This window comes from Vigna unguiculata, chromosome 2, assembly GCF_037176805.1.
Source record: "Vigna unguiculata cultivar grain cowpea cultivar isolate G323 ecotype 2 chromosome 2, ASM3717680v1, whole genome shotgun sequence".
In the NCBI taxonomy this organism is placed as follows: domain Eukaryota; kingdom Viridiplantae; phylum Streptophyta; class Magnoliopsida; order Fabales; family Fabaceae; genus Vigna; species Vigna unguiculata.
Window position 1 is genome coordinate 27,132,861 of NC_140793.1, and position 12,555 is coordinate 27,145,415.

A 12,555-nucleotide genomic window follows, 5' to 3' on the forward strand; every position below is an offset into this window, starting at 1 on the left:
AATTAATATTTCCAATATTATTTTATCGAACTTGAATACAATTTTGACATCATATTTATGAGAAGAAGAAAAAATCTAGGTCACTTTTATTTTTCAACCTTCAACTTATATAATTTTTATTTATTAACTTATAAATAAATATATATTTATTTTTCTTTTAGATTTTTCTGCCTTCATTGTCCTTTTAGACTTTTTCTTTTTCCTAAATAGACGTCAAAGAAGATGACAAGTTGACTTTCTTTAGCAGCTTGTTGACCTTCTAGTAGGTGAGACTCAAACCCAAATGCTGCTTGCTTTCCAATAAAATGGCCCAATAAAAACATGTTGAATAAGTTTTTGGCCCTAATTTTTCCAATACAAAATACCTTTCAATTTTATTTTCAAAATGTAAAAGACGTATCAAACTATTTAGCTGTTTGTTTTAAAATAAGAAAATAATTTTTTGACTACTAAATTTTGACAACTTTCTTTTACAATCTTAGGTGACATTTTTTAAATGGTTTTAAAACCACTCAAAAGATAACACATCATGTTGTAAAAAAAAGTTGTCAAAATTTAGTAATCAAAATATCATTTTTCTTTAAAATATCAATTAAAGATGCAAAAATGATAATGATATTCTCTTAATGGAAAAAATCTTAGTGCATTTAGCAACACTAGGTAAATTACATGACAATTACTTTTTTATCTTTTCCATGAGGCTTTGGAGAATAAGTAGACCTTTTTTTTCTATTATCGCATAATCGTCTTTTTTAGGAGTATTATAATGACATCAATGGAAATGCTAAAAACATTTAATATTTTCATTAAATATTTTATAATTATTTAAAAACATTACAATTATACGGTTAAGTAATAAAAAAATATTTTGGATATAAATTTTAAAGTAGGTATTATAAAAATTAGTAATATTACTATGTATAATTTATAAACAAATCGCTCTGCAAAAAACTTATATTTTCAATACATTCTAATTTTTAGAAAGCAAGTATTCTAGTTAAAATCTTAAATATTTACAATTAATTTGAATTATTTTCCCTTTTATCCAAAACAAATTATTCTCATAATTGAAGGTCACTAATTAAAAAGTAAAAATCAATTAGAGGTGAAAACAGATCAATCTCAATCGAAACCTTAGAACCTTTTCTTTTCTTTAATAGTAGTCTGAACTATTTATTAACCTTGCGTTTGGATAACTCTTTTTGTTTTATTATTGTGATGTTTGTTAAATTTTATTTTTTTATTTTTTACTTTTGAATTCGGTGATATAAGTTAATATAATTGTTTATCAGATTGAAACTGATGATAACGATGTTAATAGAATATTATTTTTTATATACGTTACATGTTATTCTGATAATGATATATTAGACATATTATCATTTTGACAAAAAAATATATAATTTTTTTCTTAAATTAAGAACAAAATAATAATATTAGAAATTGTAAAATGAAATTAAAAAACATCATAATAATTGTGGAATAAACATATTATTAAATTTTATAATTGATAATTAATCTTTATTGACTTTTAAGATTGAGTTCAATAAAATTTGTTAGAGGTAACAATGTAAGTTGAACCGACCTATTTAAGTATGTCCCATACTTGACTTGTAAAATGTGAGTTGATTAACTCGTTTTAATTTAAGAATGCAAGCTCAATAGTTGATCTGTCCAATACAAATTCTGACATGCGAGTTGGCAAAATAACCTGTATCGCTATTATTACTTTAAATTTACTTAACTTTCTATTACTTAAATTCATGATAGATGTTGATTTTACCAAGAATGACCGCTTTCTCTGCCAACTCTCCTAATATTATTATAAATAGCTAGATTGTGTTCATACTATTATTTATATACATTCATTTGAAAGATGTATTTCTACACACTCATATTTAACACGTCTAAAAGTACAAGGTGAAAATAGTTCTTATATTTATGTATGATGAATTGATGCTAAGTACATACATACTACATATTTGTAGACATTTATGGGAAAAGTAATTAACTTTTACTTTTGTACAATGTTTGCTTTAAATAAATATCTCTTATGAAGAGAAGTAGCTTGCATCATTGTTTAACATGGATCGGACCATTATAATTTTGTGTTTATGTGAGCCACGGGATAGGTCTACCGAGCTATGAACAATAGGGGTCTATGCAAGTTGATGGACCTGAAATTTAAATTTTTTTCACGTTTTTTTATGAAGGATTTATGGACCGACCGGTGTGGTCCTATTTTGTCATCCTAAAATTTGTCAAGTATTTCGAAATGAGATAAAGAAAATCTTTGTAGAAATTTCTTATTTTATGAAACTAATTTAAATGGACAAATTTAATTCACAAAATTAAAACATATTAATCATTTAATTTAAATATTAATTATTTTATTAGTAGAATATATCCATAAAATATACTAATAACAATAATAAAATATATTTTAATTTCTTAAGATTAATAAAAAAAGTACAGTAAAAATTTAAACTTAAACTTTGATATATTTATTTACGTTAACAAGTTAAAAGCCTAACCGACTCATACCCATCATCTCTCTCCTAATAATATGTATAACACTCAAGTAAATAATTTAACAAGATGTAACTAAATATCAAAAACTAAATTTAAATATATTTTATCTTCAACATTTAGATAAGCCCTTAATATTCACAATAAATATTTATCCTCTTATACCTTTAATATCAATAATTTTTTTAATAATTTGTAAATAATAATAAAAAAAAAAGTGATTTTGAAAGTGTATATCTTATCTAAAAAATTTGAATAAAACTTTAATTCGCATTTGATATATCATCTTGTGCAATTAACATTTATTTTAAGAATACACAGACTAGAAACTACTAAATCAATTTTTTATTATCTCACACTATCCTTTTTGATATTTTATATATAATAATTATAATAAAAGTATATATATATATATATATATATATATAATTAGAATTATGAATTTCGTAATCAAAGAACCGCTGATATTTTATTTTATTATCTGTAGAGTGTTGGAAAGTAACCAAATCCTAACTTTTTAATTTATCTTTTTAATTGCTGGAATATTTTGGTTAGTTCTTTAACTCGGTATATCTTCTAATATATATTTTTTTTATCAATCTTGATTGCTATTATCTTTTAACACATTTTATTTTATTTATATCTGAAATCTAATATATTGTGATGTGATTTGAAGACATATTAGTTGACTGCGAAAAATATATATAAAGGCACATGCAGTATAGCTTGAAAATTAAAGAACATTAGAAAGGAACCAAGAAACTCTCCGCTTCCTTCCGAGGTTGAACATTCTGCGATACACAACAGCAGGAGCCGGCACAGTAGAACAAAAGAACTGCAAAGGTTGTCTCTTCTTTCTTTCACATCATCTCATTCCAGTCACAACACATTCCACAACAACAATAACAAAGACTTTTGAAATTCGATCTCCACAGACTCTTTTATGATGGCTTCCATGTCGCACGTGATCACTCTTCATGGCGTAGCCCCTTCTAACCGTTATTGCCGTCGTTTTTCTCACTCCAATCCTCGCTTCATGACAATGGCGGTACCTACCAGAGTCGCTACGGTTAAGAGTCAAAGCTGCAATTCCAAGTCCACCGCCGAAATTGATTTCAGCGACCCTGATTGGAATACGAAGTTTCAGAACGATTTTGAAGACCGTTTCAGACTCCCCCATGTCACTGATATCTTCCCCGATGCTCCTTCTATGCCCTCCACGTTCTGTCCCAATTCGAGGTTCGTTTCTCTTTTCTCTCTGCTTCTGCTTCAGGCGCAATTTAGTCTGTCATATCACTTCATTAACATAAAATAATGCAGAGTCAGAGTCAGAGTTTCACGTAATTAAAATAATGCAACATTCAATTCGGTCATTGACATAAAAACTCCTGATCTCTTATCAGAATCTTGGTATTGATAATATAGGTTTATCGGGGGTAAAAGTATTGTTTTCTTTTTTTTTTATTAGAATTGGAGTTTGACATAGATAATTCACCTAATTGAAATCCTAAGAAGAATTATTGATATTTGATAATTATTGTAAAACAGCAATGCATTTAAAGTCAGTAAACATTATTGAGGTAAAACTACAATTCTGATTGGACAACAATAATAAAAGCATCTAAAAAGTTACGTTTTAAGATTTCTTTGTTTGTTTAGATGTGTTTTATTTAACTCCAATTCTTTTCTTTGTGTATTGGTGATGTCTATGAATGTGGCAGAACTCCCAGGACTAATGACTTTCCGGGCAATTATCCTTTGGATGAGAATTGGCATGGATATATAAATGACAATGACAGAGTGCTTCTTAAGGTGTGTCTCCTTCGTACTTCTTTAATGTGTTTAACTGATAGATGTTATTATTACTGTTCATAGTTTCCTGATTTTGCGTGGATCTTTTATTGCATTCATGTTTCAAATTACGGTTGTAGCCGCAAATGTGGTTATGGTTGCAGCTGCATCAGGAGATGCAGTCCGCAATTTGAAACCACACACGTGTCATCAAATTCTGATTAACTTTGTTGTCATTATTATATCTTTTTCTGTAGTCATCGTATTTGGACTTTCATTGTTGCCTTCACTGATTTTGAATCACACTAGTTCTCTTGGTGGGAAATTGTTACTACCAAATTACCAATATGAATTGACTCCTTAGGTTGGAATGTGGTGCTTGGTTAGTTGGTTGAATAGCTGTCTCCCTGTCGTTAAAACATTACATTTTTCTCTTTAGAGAAAACAGTTTTTTTTTTGCATTTTTCACTAATTCTTGCATTGGTTTGTAAACTGTAAATATAATTTAAGGACAGGGAAATGCTTGTGAGAGTTATTTAAGTGATGATCTTATTCTATAAAGTTTATGATTCAAGTGTTGGCAGTTCTGAATGTTAATTTCCGTTTGTTTTGATCCCTCAGACAATACGCTATTCATCACCTACATCTGCTGGCGCGGAGTGCATTGATCCTGATTGTAATTGGGTTGAACAATGGTACGTATTTTTTAGCAATGGAGCTTCCTTGTCTCATTGCCTTTTTTTATTTGACAGTGAGAGAGTGAGATTGAGAAAGATGTTCCTGAAACTTGTGATAATAGTTCCTATTATATAGAGATATCAAATAGTTAACTCTTTCTTTCTAGTCCTCTTAATGTATGTAACTTTTTTCCTACGATTACCCTATTTGGTAACATGTTGTGAAATCCTTTTTTAGGGTTCATCGAGCTGGACCTCGGGGAAAGATATACTTTAAACCAGAAGAAGTAAAGGCCGCAATTGTTACTTGTGGAGGGCTCTGCCCTGGTCTTAATGATGTCATCAGACAGGTATGTGTGTAATATCAAAATGACTCTCGTATACTATCAAATCTTTGCTAGTTCTCATAAAGTTAAGGCAACAAATTAGAAAAATGTAACATTTTAATGCATTCATTTTACTGACATTTCGGTTTAGAACTAAAATTATGGTCATTAATTTGTTTCCCAATGTTTGATTCAATAATGGATGTGCTGCAGATTGTGATCACACTCGAAATATATGGTGTAACAAAGATTGTGGGTATTCCTTATGGTTATCGTGGATTTTCGGACCAAGAGCTGACAGAAGTTCCAGTAATCTCCTGCTTCCTTCCTTATTGAGTTTTGGTCTATATATATTTTTGATTCAACTATTCTATTGAACTTTCCTTCTTGCTAATGACTGTTTATTACTGTATTGGGATTTCATTTGTAGCTGTCAAGAAGAGTGGTTCAGAACATTCATCTTTCAGGTGGAAGCCTATTAGGTGTTTCACGTGGAGGACCTGGAGTCAGTGAAATTGTGGACAGTTTGGAGGTGGTCTATTATTCTATTCATAAAATTGATGGTTTCAGATTATACTGTGATTTGTTTGATGTGAATGTTATGAATTTCAGGAAAGAGGGATCACCATGCTCTTTGTGTTGGGTGGAAATGGAACACATGCTGGTGCAAATGCAATTCACAATGAGGTTTGTAATCCTTTATCTGTGTATTAATTGATCACATTCAGTTGGACCATGTTGTGATTTATGTGATTTTCTTTTCTGATTACTCAATGTTAACATTAAACTGTACATTAAGCTTGTCCTGAGTGTCTAGAGAATTTTTTTCAGTGCCGCAAAAGAAGGCTTAAGGTGTCTATAATTGGAGTGCCTAAAACTATAGACAATGATATTCTACTGATGGACAAAACTTTTGGCTTCGATACTGCGGTTGAAGAAGCACAAAGAGCAATAAATTCAGCATACATTGAGGTGAACAACATACTCTGATTTGAGTCAATTTGACTAAATTAGTAAAAGTTTTCAATTTGAAGATTAGGATATTTACACTTGACTCATTTGATCAGGCACATAGTGCATATCATGGAATTGGTATTGTGAAATTGATGGGTCGTGACAGTGGATTCATAGCAATGCATGCTTCCTTAGCCAGTGGACAGATTGACATATGTCTGATTCCTGAGGTATGTGTGTTAAAAACTTGTCAGAACACTCTTTCTTGTCATATACATATTTACATACACTGATGCAAATTCTTGCTTCGATTCAAAGGTTCCTTTCAACATACATGGACCTCGTGGAGTTTTGAGTTATCTCAAGTACCTTATAGAAACAAAGGGATCTGCTGTAGTATGTGTGGCAGAGGGAGCTGGACAGGTCACTTAAGAAATTGTTTTTGCAATTTATTTGTTTGAAGATTTCTACATTCTGACACAGAGTTTTATACATCTTCTTGATGCAGAACTTGCTTCGAAAAACTAATGCTACCGATGCTTCTGGCAATACTGTATTTCGAGACATTGGTGTATATATCCAACAAGAGGTATGTTATTCATTCCTTGTTTGTTTATGATGATTGCAACAATCTAAATAGGTCTTGTTTCTTTGTGTTTCAAATGAAGTAAATGTCAAAGAAAAGAAAATCTAACAACCGTTTTATTTCAGACGAAAAAACACTTCAAGGAAATTGGTGTTCATGCAGACGTGAAATATATCGATCCCACATATATGATCCGTGCATGCAGAGCAAATGCTTCTGATGGAATTTTCTGCACTGTACTTGCACAAAATGCTGTTAGTTCCTCTCTTTCTCTATCTTCTTCTTGCACATATATCTAATGGTTCTCATAGGTAGTTACACTTTTCACTTGATATTGATTAAGAGATTTTGTATTGCAGGTTCATGGTGCATTTGCTGGATATAGTGGCATCACAGTAGGAACGTGTAACACGCACTACGCTTATTTTCCCATTCCCGAAGTGATAGCTCTTCCCAAGTTAGTGGACTCTAACAGTCGAATGTGGCATCGATGCTTGACTGCAACGGGCCAACCCGATTTCATTTGATTCAAGCTTCCATAGAATGACAGCTTCAAAAACCCAACATCATCATCGTAAGCGGAAATAATACTGAGGATGTCGTTTTCTTCATTCAAATTGTTTCATTGTACAGCATTGCAAATTCATAGTTCTTCTTTCATCTGCATTCAAAACGAAATTTGAGAGGAATGACCAAAGCATTGTTTGCTTCATTTTTCACCATTTGTTGTAAGTATAGAGTATTCTAAGAACATTCCTAGTGGAAGTTTATTCAATGTGTTTCAAGACATGCCAATAATGGAATTCAGTGAGTATAGCAGTCTCTGTTCATTCGTATCATTCGAAGGAGTAAACATTTGTTAAAACTTTGCAGTACGGGTATGTTAATGTAATTATTTTTATATTTGATTAATTATAAATATGATTACATTTTATAAATGATAAAAACCTAAGTAAACATCATTTACAGAGTAACATGATTAAAATATGTGAACGTTAATTTTATAGTTTTGAAGACTCTTTAGGTATATTAACTTTGAATTATTCTCATTTCAATTTTTAAAAATTTATTTGCATAACATAATTCAAATTTCGTTTGGGAGAAATAATAAACCAATTAATATTTTTAATTATTTAAAAAATTTAGATTCTTTTTAAAATATATATATATATATATATATATTATAGAATAATATTAATAATTTTAGTGTCACATAAAGAGTTTTTTTATTTTACGTAAAAAAAATTCAAAAAAAAAATTAAAGTAAAAAACTTCATGTTTTAAGTTTGTTCTAAATTTCTCAAATTCTTGAATCGATACTATGTTCCAAAAATCCTTCCTAATGGGATTATATTATATAATGTTAAAAAGAAAAAAAAAAGTTTTTCTTTATTTAGAAGAGAAAACATTTACTTTGATAATTTTTAGTCAGTCATAAACATTTGTTTGCTTAAAGTAACAAGAGTGATGAGAAGTATAATAAACTTTTCATGAAGGACGATGAGAAGTAACTTTAAACTAAACATTAACTCCTCCTAGTAAAGAACATTTTTATGGGTGCTTACCAAAAATATACCACTGCTCTGTGGGGCCAAAAAACTAAGGCATCTCCTTCTTTTAACAATATTAAAAAAAATGAGCAATGTTAATGTTTTTGTAGCCTTATAAAACTATATTTCCTTCGTAGAATTGCTAAATAATAGGGGTGGCAATTAGGGCCTGGTCTGTCGGGTCAGTCTGCAGGCCCATGAAAAAAATGCGGGACAGATTTGCATAGGCTCGCGTGGACTGACTCGCAAGCTCGCATAAAATTTTTAAAAAATAAATAAATTTACATTTGTGTATATTAATTACTTCTTTTATGGATTCTTGCATTAACATTTCAAATTCTTGTATAACTGGAAAAGACAAGTATTATGTAATTTTTAATGCGCGAAAATTTAAAGAATACATTGTGTATGTCATAGTATGAATATGATGAAAATGTTGAATTATCAATTTATCATGTAATTCTCCAAAGTCTTTACTTAATTTTGTGAACTTCTTAAAGTTTCTCAATTTTTAAACATATTGAAAGTTTTATCATAAAAATTTAAAAAAAAATAAAAATAAAAACAGGCCAACTCACGGACCCTCAAGCCAAATGGTATGCAAAATGAGTCAGTGTTTTCAACCCACATAAAATATATGAAGCAGGATGGATCAGCCCGCGTTGTGCGGGTCTTATACAGACGGGCCCTAAAAGGTCATGCCGGTCCGTTACCACTCCTACTAAATAATAATGGAATCAGAATACTATACCAAAATAATACAGTGTTTCAGTCAAAGTCAAAGATAAAAGTGTAGGAATATATACCCTCTCTTATACTGCTCCGTATCAGAAACATAAATGTTGCAAAGAAGTTAAATTAAAAGCACTTTTTTTTCTGGCAAAGGGGGAATCAAACCAGGTCAGCCCTACTGAACAATGATCTTTTATACACTGATTCATACTTCATCCACCTTTTCTTTTTCTTTATTCTTCTTTATTGGACCTAACCCCGAAAATTGTTCCTTCTTTTATGCCTTTTGAAAAGTCAAAGCACTCAATATTTTAATTTAACCAATTTCACCCAATGCTAGATTCCGCGTGCCATAACAACCAGTAATTCCCCATCCCTCAACATATTTCAAAACAAGAGATTCAAAAAATGATCCCAAAACTTTGATTCTTTTTATGCATGTGTCTGATGAAGCTTTTAGAGTATTTGGAGTTTTACTAGTCTATTCTTTACCATCATAGCTTATTCATATTCACGTTTGATGAAACTTCAAATGATGCAAATTTGATCAGAATGACAGTGGCATTGACCATATTGGGTCCCTACTACCACCTAACACTGCACAGAAATACACATGCATGGAGCGGGTGAAACACAGATATGGACCAGAAACTGACATGCACAGAGAGATCGAAAGAGAATGATTCTCATTACAACTTAGTAAAGTCCTTCTATTTTTACTCTCTTTTCTCTTGCTAATTATTTCAATTTCATAGCTGAGAAAAAGGACCAGTAAATTTATATATTCTACCATTCACTCACAAGTTTTATTTACATAATCACTCGATCACAAGTTAGTATACATTATGTGTTGGAAAATATTCATATACACACTCAAAAAGATTCAACAACACTTAATATACATCTAAAGATAAAAGAGAGAATAGTGATAGGTTGTTAGGTTGTCTGATATGACAAGAATAAAGAGATCAAATTTTATTTGTGTAATTTTAAAGTGTTGTGTAAAGTCTCCTCAATGATGGGATTGGATGTGATATGCAATATTGAATTTCTTTGGATGCTAGTGTTAAAGTCCAATACTTTTAATACATTGAATTTCTTTTTCACATGGTTTAAAATATTTCTAATGCTCCATTTAAATAAAATTATTTGTCGTTAAAAAAAATAATTTTCCATATTTTAATGTGTCGTTTAGTAATCGAAGATTTAAGGTTTAAAACGGTTTAAATATTTTTCTTAATTCTGTCTTTTGAAATATATGATAAAACTATGATGGAATCCAATTTCCAAAACATATAATATATTTATATATAAATATGTCTTTTTTATGTACACATTTTTATTCCAATAACTAAAATAATTATATTTTCATTATTATCTTCAAATAATCGTTAATACAAATTTAATTATTTTATAAGTTTTAGAATAATTATTTTACTATTTTATCTTTTTAATAATTATTTTATAATTTAATATAATTACTTATAATAAAAAATTATTTAATAATAAAAAATTATCTGTAACAATATATAAAGATGTGTTCACATATCATTTTTTAATTGTATCCTTAATTATTATTTTAAAAATTAATTTTTTTATAAATAGTTTATCTTTAACTTTTATTCTAAAAATATCCTTTGTCATTTTTATTTGTATCAGGTTCTATTTAAACTCAAATTTGTAAAAATGGGTTAGTTGATTTTTTTTTTTATAAAATAGGGTCAAGTCGTTATGGTGGAGGACGAGATTATAGGTAAAGTCGTCCTCTTCCGTGCTAGTTTCTTTTTTTCTTTCAAAAAAGTGAAATCATGTCGCAGGAGGCCGATTTCTATTTACTTTAAAAGTGAAGTCATCCTTGTACATGACGACTTCACTTTTTAGTTTTTTTTTTTTTAACGTTTAGTTTTGTATTTGTTTTTTTAAAATATATATTATTTAGTTTTTTTTTTTAAATATTTGTCTATATGTTTAGGTGTATTTTATTTGTGTTTTAGTTAGTCCAGTAACTATCAAATAAAAAGTATCGTTTAATAAAATACAGAAAAGTATAATTTTGAAAATCTCATAAGATATATACGTGAGATTTAACCTATATAGAAATAATTAGTGGGATTAAAAGAAATACTAAATTTGTAAAGTCAAACAAATATAAAACTTAACTTAAAAACGATTAAAAGTGAAATTGTCATTTATAAAGAGACTTCGTCTTTGAAGTGAATAGAAACCGATTTCTTACAGTACGATTTCACTTTTTGAACAAAAAAAAAAAGAAACTGGCATGGTAGAGGACGACTTCACCTGTAATATCGACATCCACCATATGACGATTTGACCATATTTTGCAAACAAATCCATTTTTACAAATTTGAATTTAAATGGACCCCGAAATTAAAAAAAAAAAACTTCTTTTATCTTTAACAGTTATTTTAACAACCTCTTTTGTATATATATTTTATTTTTTAATTTTACTTATTATTTAAAAATAATTATTTTATAAATAGTTTATCCTCAACTGTTATTCTAAACAAAATTTATTTTTAACAATTATTTTATTTAACAAATATTTTAAAAATTAATTATATATCCTGAAAATAAATATTATTAATATTAATTTAAATACAATTTATTTATTAATTTTGAGTCTTTTCTCTCTAACCTTCCATTAAGGGTGGGCAAAAATCCAATTTTTATGATTCAATCCATTTTTTCTATGATCCAATCCATTTAATATCCATTCTATTAAAAATCCAATCCATTTAAAATCCATTTTATTGGATCTAGATATCAATCTAATTTACATTTTATATATTTTATGGATTGGATATTCATTCTCGAAATCTAAATTTTCAAAATGGATAATCCAAAATATCCAATCCAAATTTTCACTTTATATTTTTTGTTAGGTTAGGCTAAAGGTTGAGACGGACTAGCCCAAATTTAGTCGTATTTGATTGAGTTGGCGTGACCCTATACAAAATTTGGCCGAATTAGGCCAAATTCTGTCAAGTCGGTCCCGATCGAGATTTGACCCAGTTGGTCCTGGACAAAATTTGGAAGTATTCGGCCAAATCTATCAAATTCTTTGGTGTCAGCCTTATGGACACAAATTTGGATCCACATCCATTATTTGGATCCAAAATGGATGTGGATTAGATTTTCGATAGGGCTGACACCATAGAATTTGGCAGATTTTTTGTCGAGGCCAACGAGGCCAAATTTCAGCATGGGATGAACTTGGATGACATTCGAACGAATTTCGGTCGCGGACGACGTGACCAAATTTGGGCTAAGGTCGACTCGACAAAATTTCAGGCAAGATCGACTTGACTGGATTCGACTGAATTTTGGCTAGGGTCAATTTTTCCTAATACGACCAAATTTTGGCCAGAGTCGACTTGACCAAATATGGC

At 29.4% G+C, this 12,555-nt stretch overlaps 1 protein-coding gene across 1 annotated transcript; it reads left to right on the top strand.

The window, feature by feature from the left end:
* Positions 1–3,282: 3,282 nt before the first annotated feature.
* LOC114174179 (ATP-dependent 6-phosphofructokinase 5, chloroplastic-like) lies at positions 3,283–7,685 on the top strand. Its single transcript, XM_085669646.1, has 13 exons — positions 3,283–3,768; positions 4,251–4,341; positions 4,942–5,015; positions 5,236–5,347; positions 5,537–5,632; positions 5,754–5,855; positions 5,936–6,010; positions 6,155–6,295; positions 6,391–6,507; positions 6,596–6,700; positions 6,786–6,866; positions 6,989–7,117; positions 7,223–7,685. The coding sequence occupies exons 1-13, from the start codon at positions 3,473–3,475 to the stop codon at positions 7,388–7,390; spliced, it is 1,587 nt and encodes a 528-aa protein (XP_085525772.1). The 5' UTR covers positions 3,283–3,472; the 3' UTR covers positions 7,391–7,685.
* The last annotated feature ends 4,870 nt before the right edge of the window (positions 7,686–12,555 follow it).

What these genes read in the sequence shown, in the direction of transcription:
- LOC114174179 (XM_085669646.1), top strand. Translation starts at nt 3,473, where the DNA reads ATGATGGCTTCCATGTCGCACGTGATCACTCTTCATGGCGTAGCCCCT. An exon ending in TGTAATTGGGTTGAACAATG is followed by an intron (nt 5,016 to 5,235) that starts GTACGTATTTTT and finishes ATCCTTTTTTAG; the next exon opens with GGTTCATCGAGCTGGACCTC. An exon ending in CTGTACTTGCACAAAATGCT is followed by an intron (nt 7,118 to 7,222) that starts GTTAGTTCCTCT and finishes TTTGTATTGCAG; the next exon opens with GTTCATGGTGCATTTGCTGG.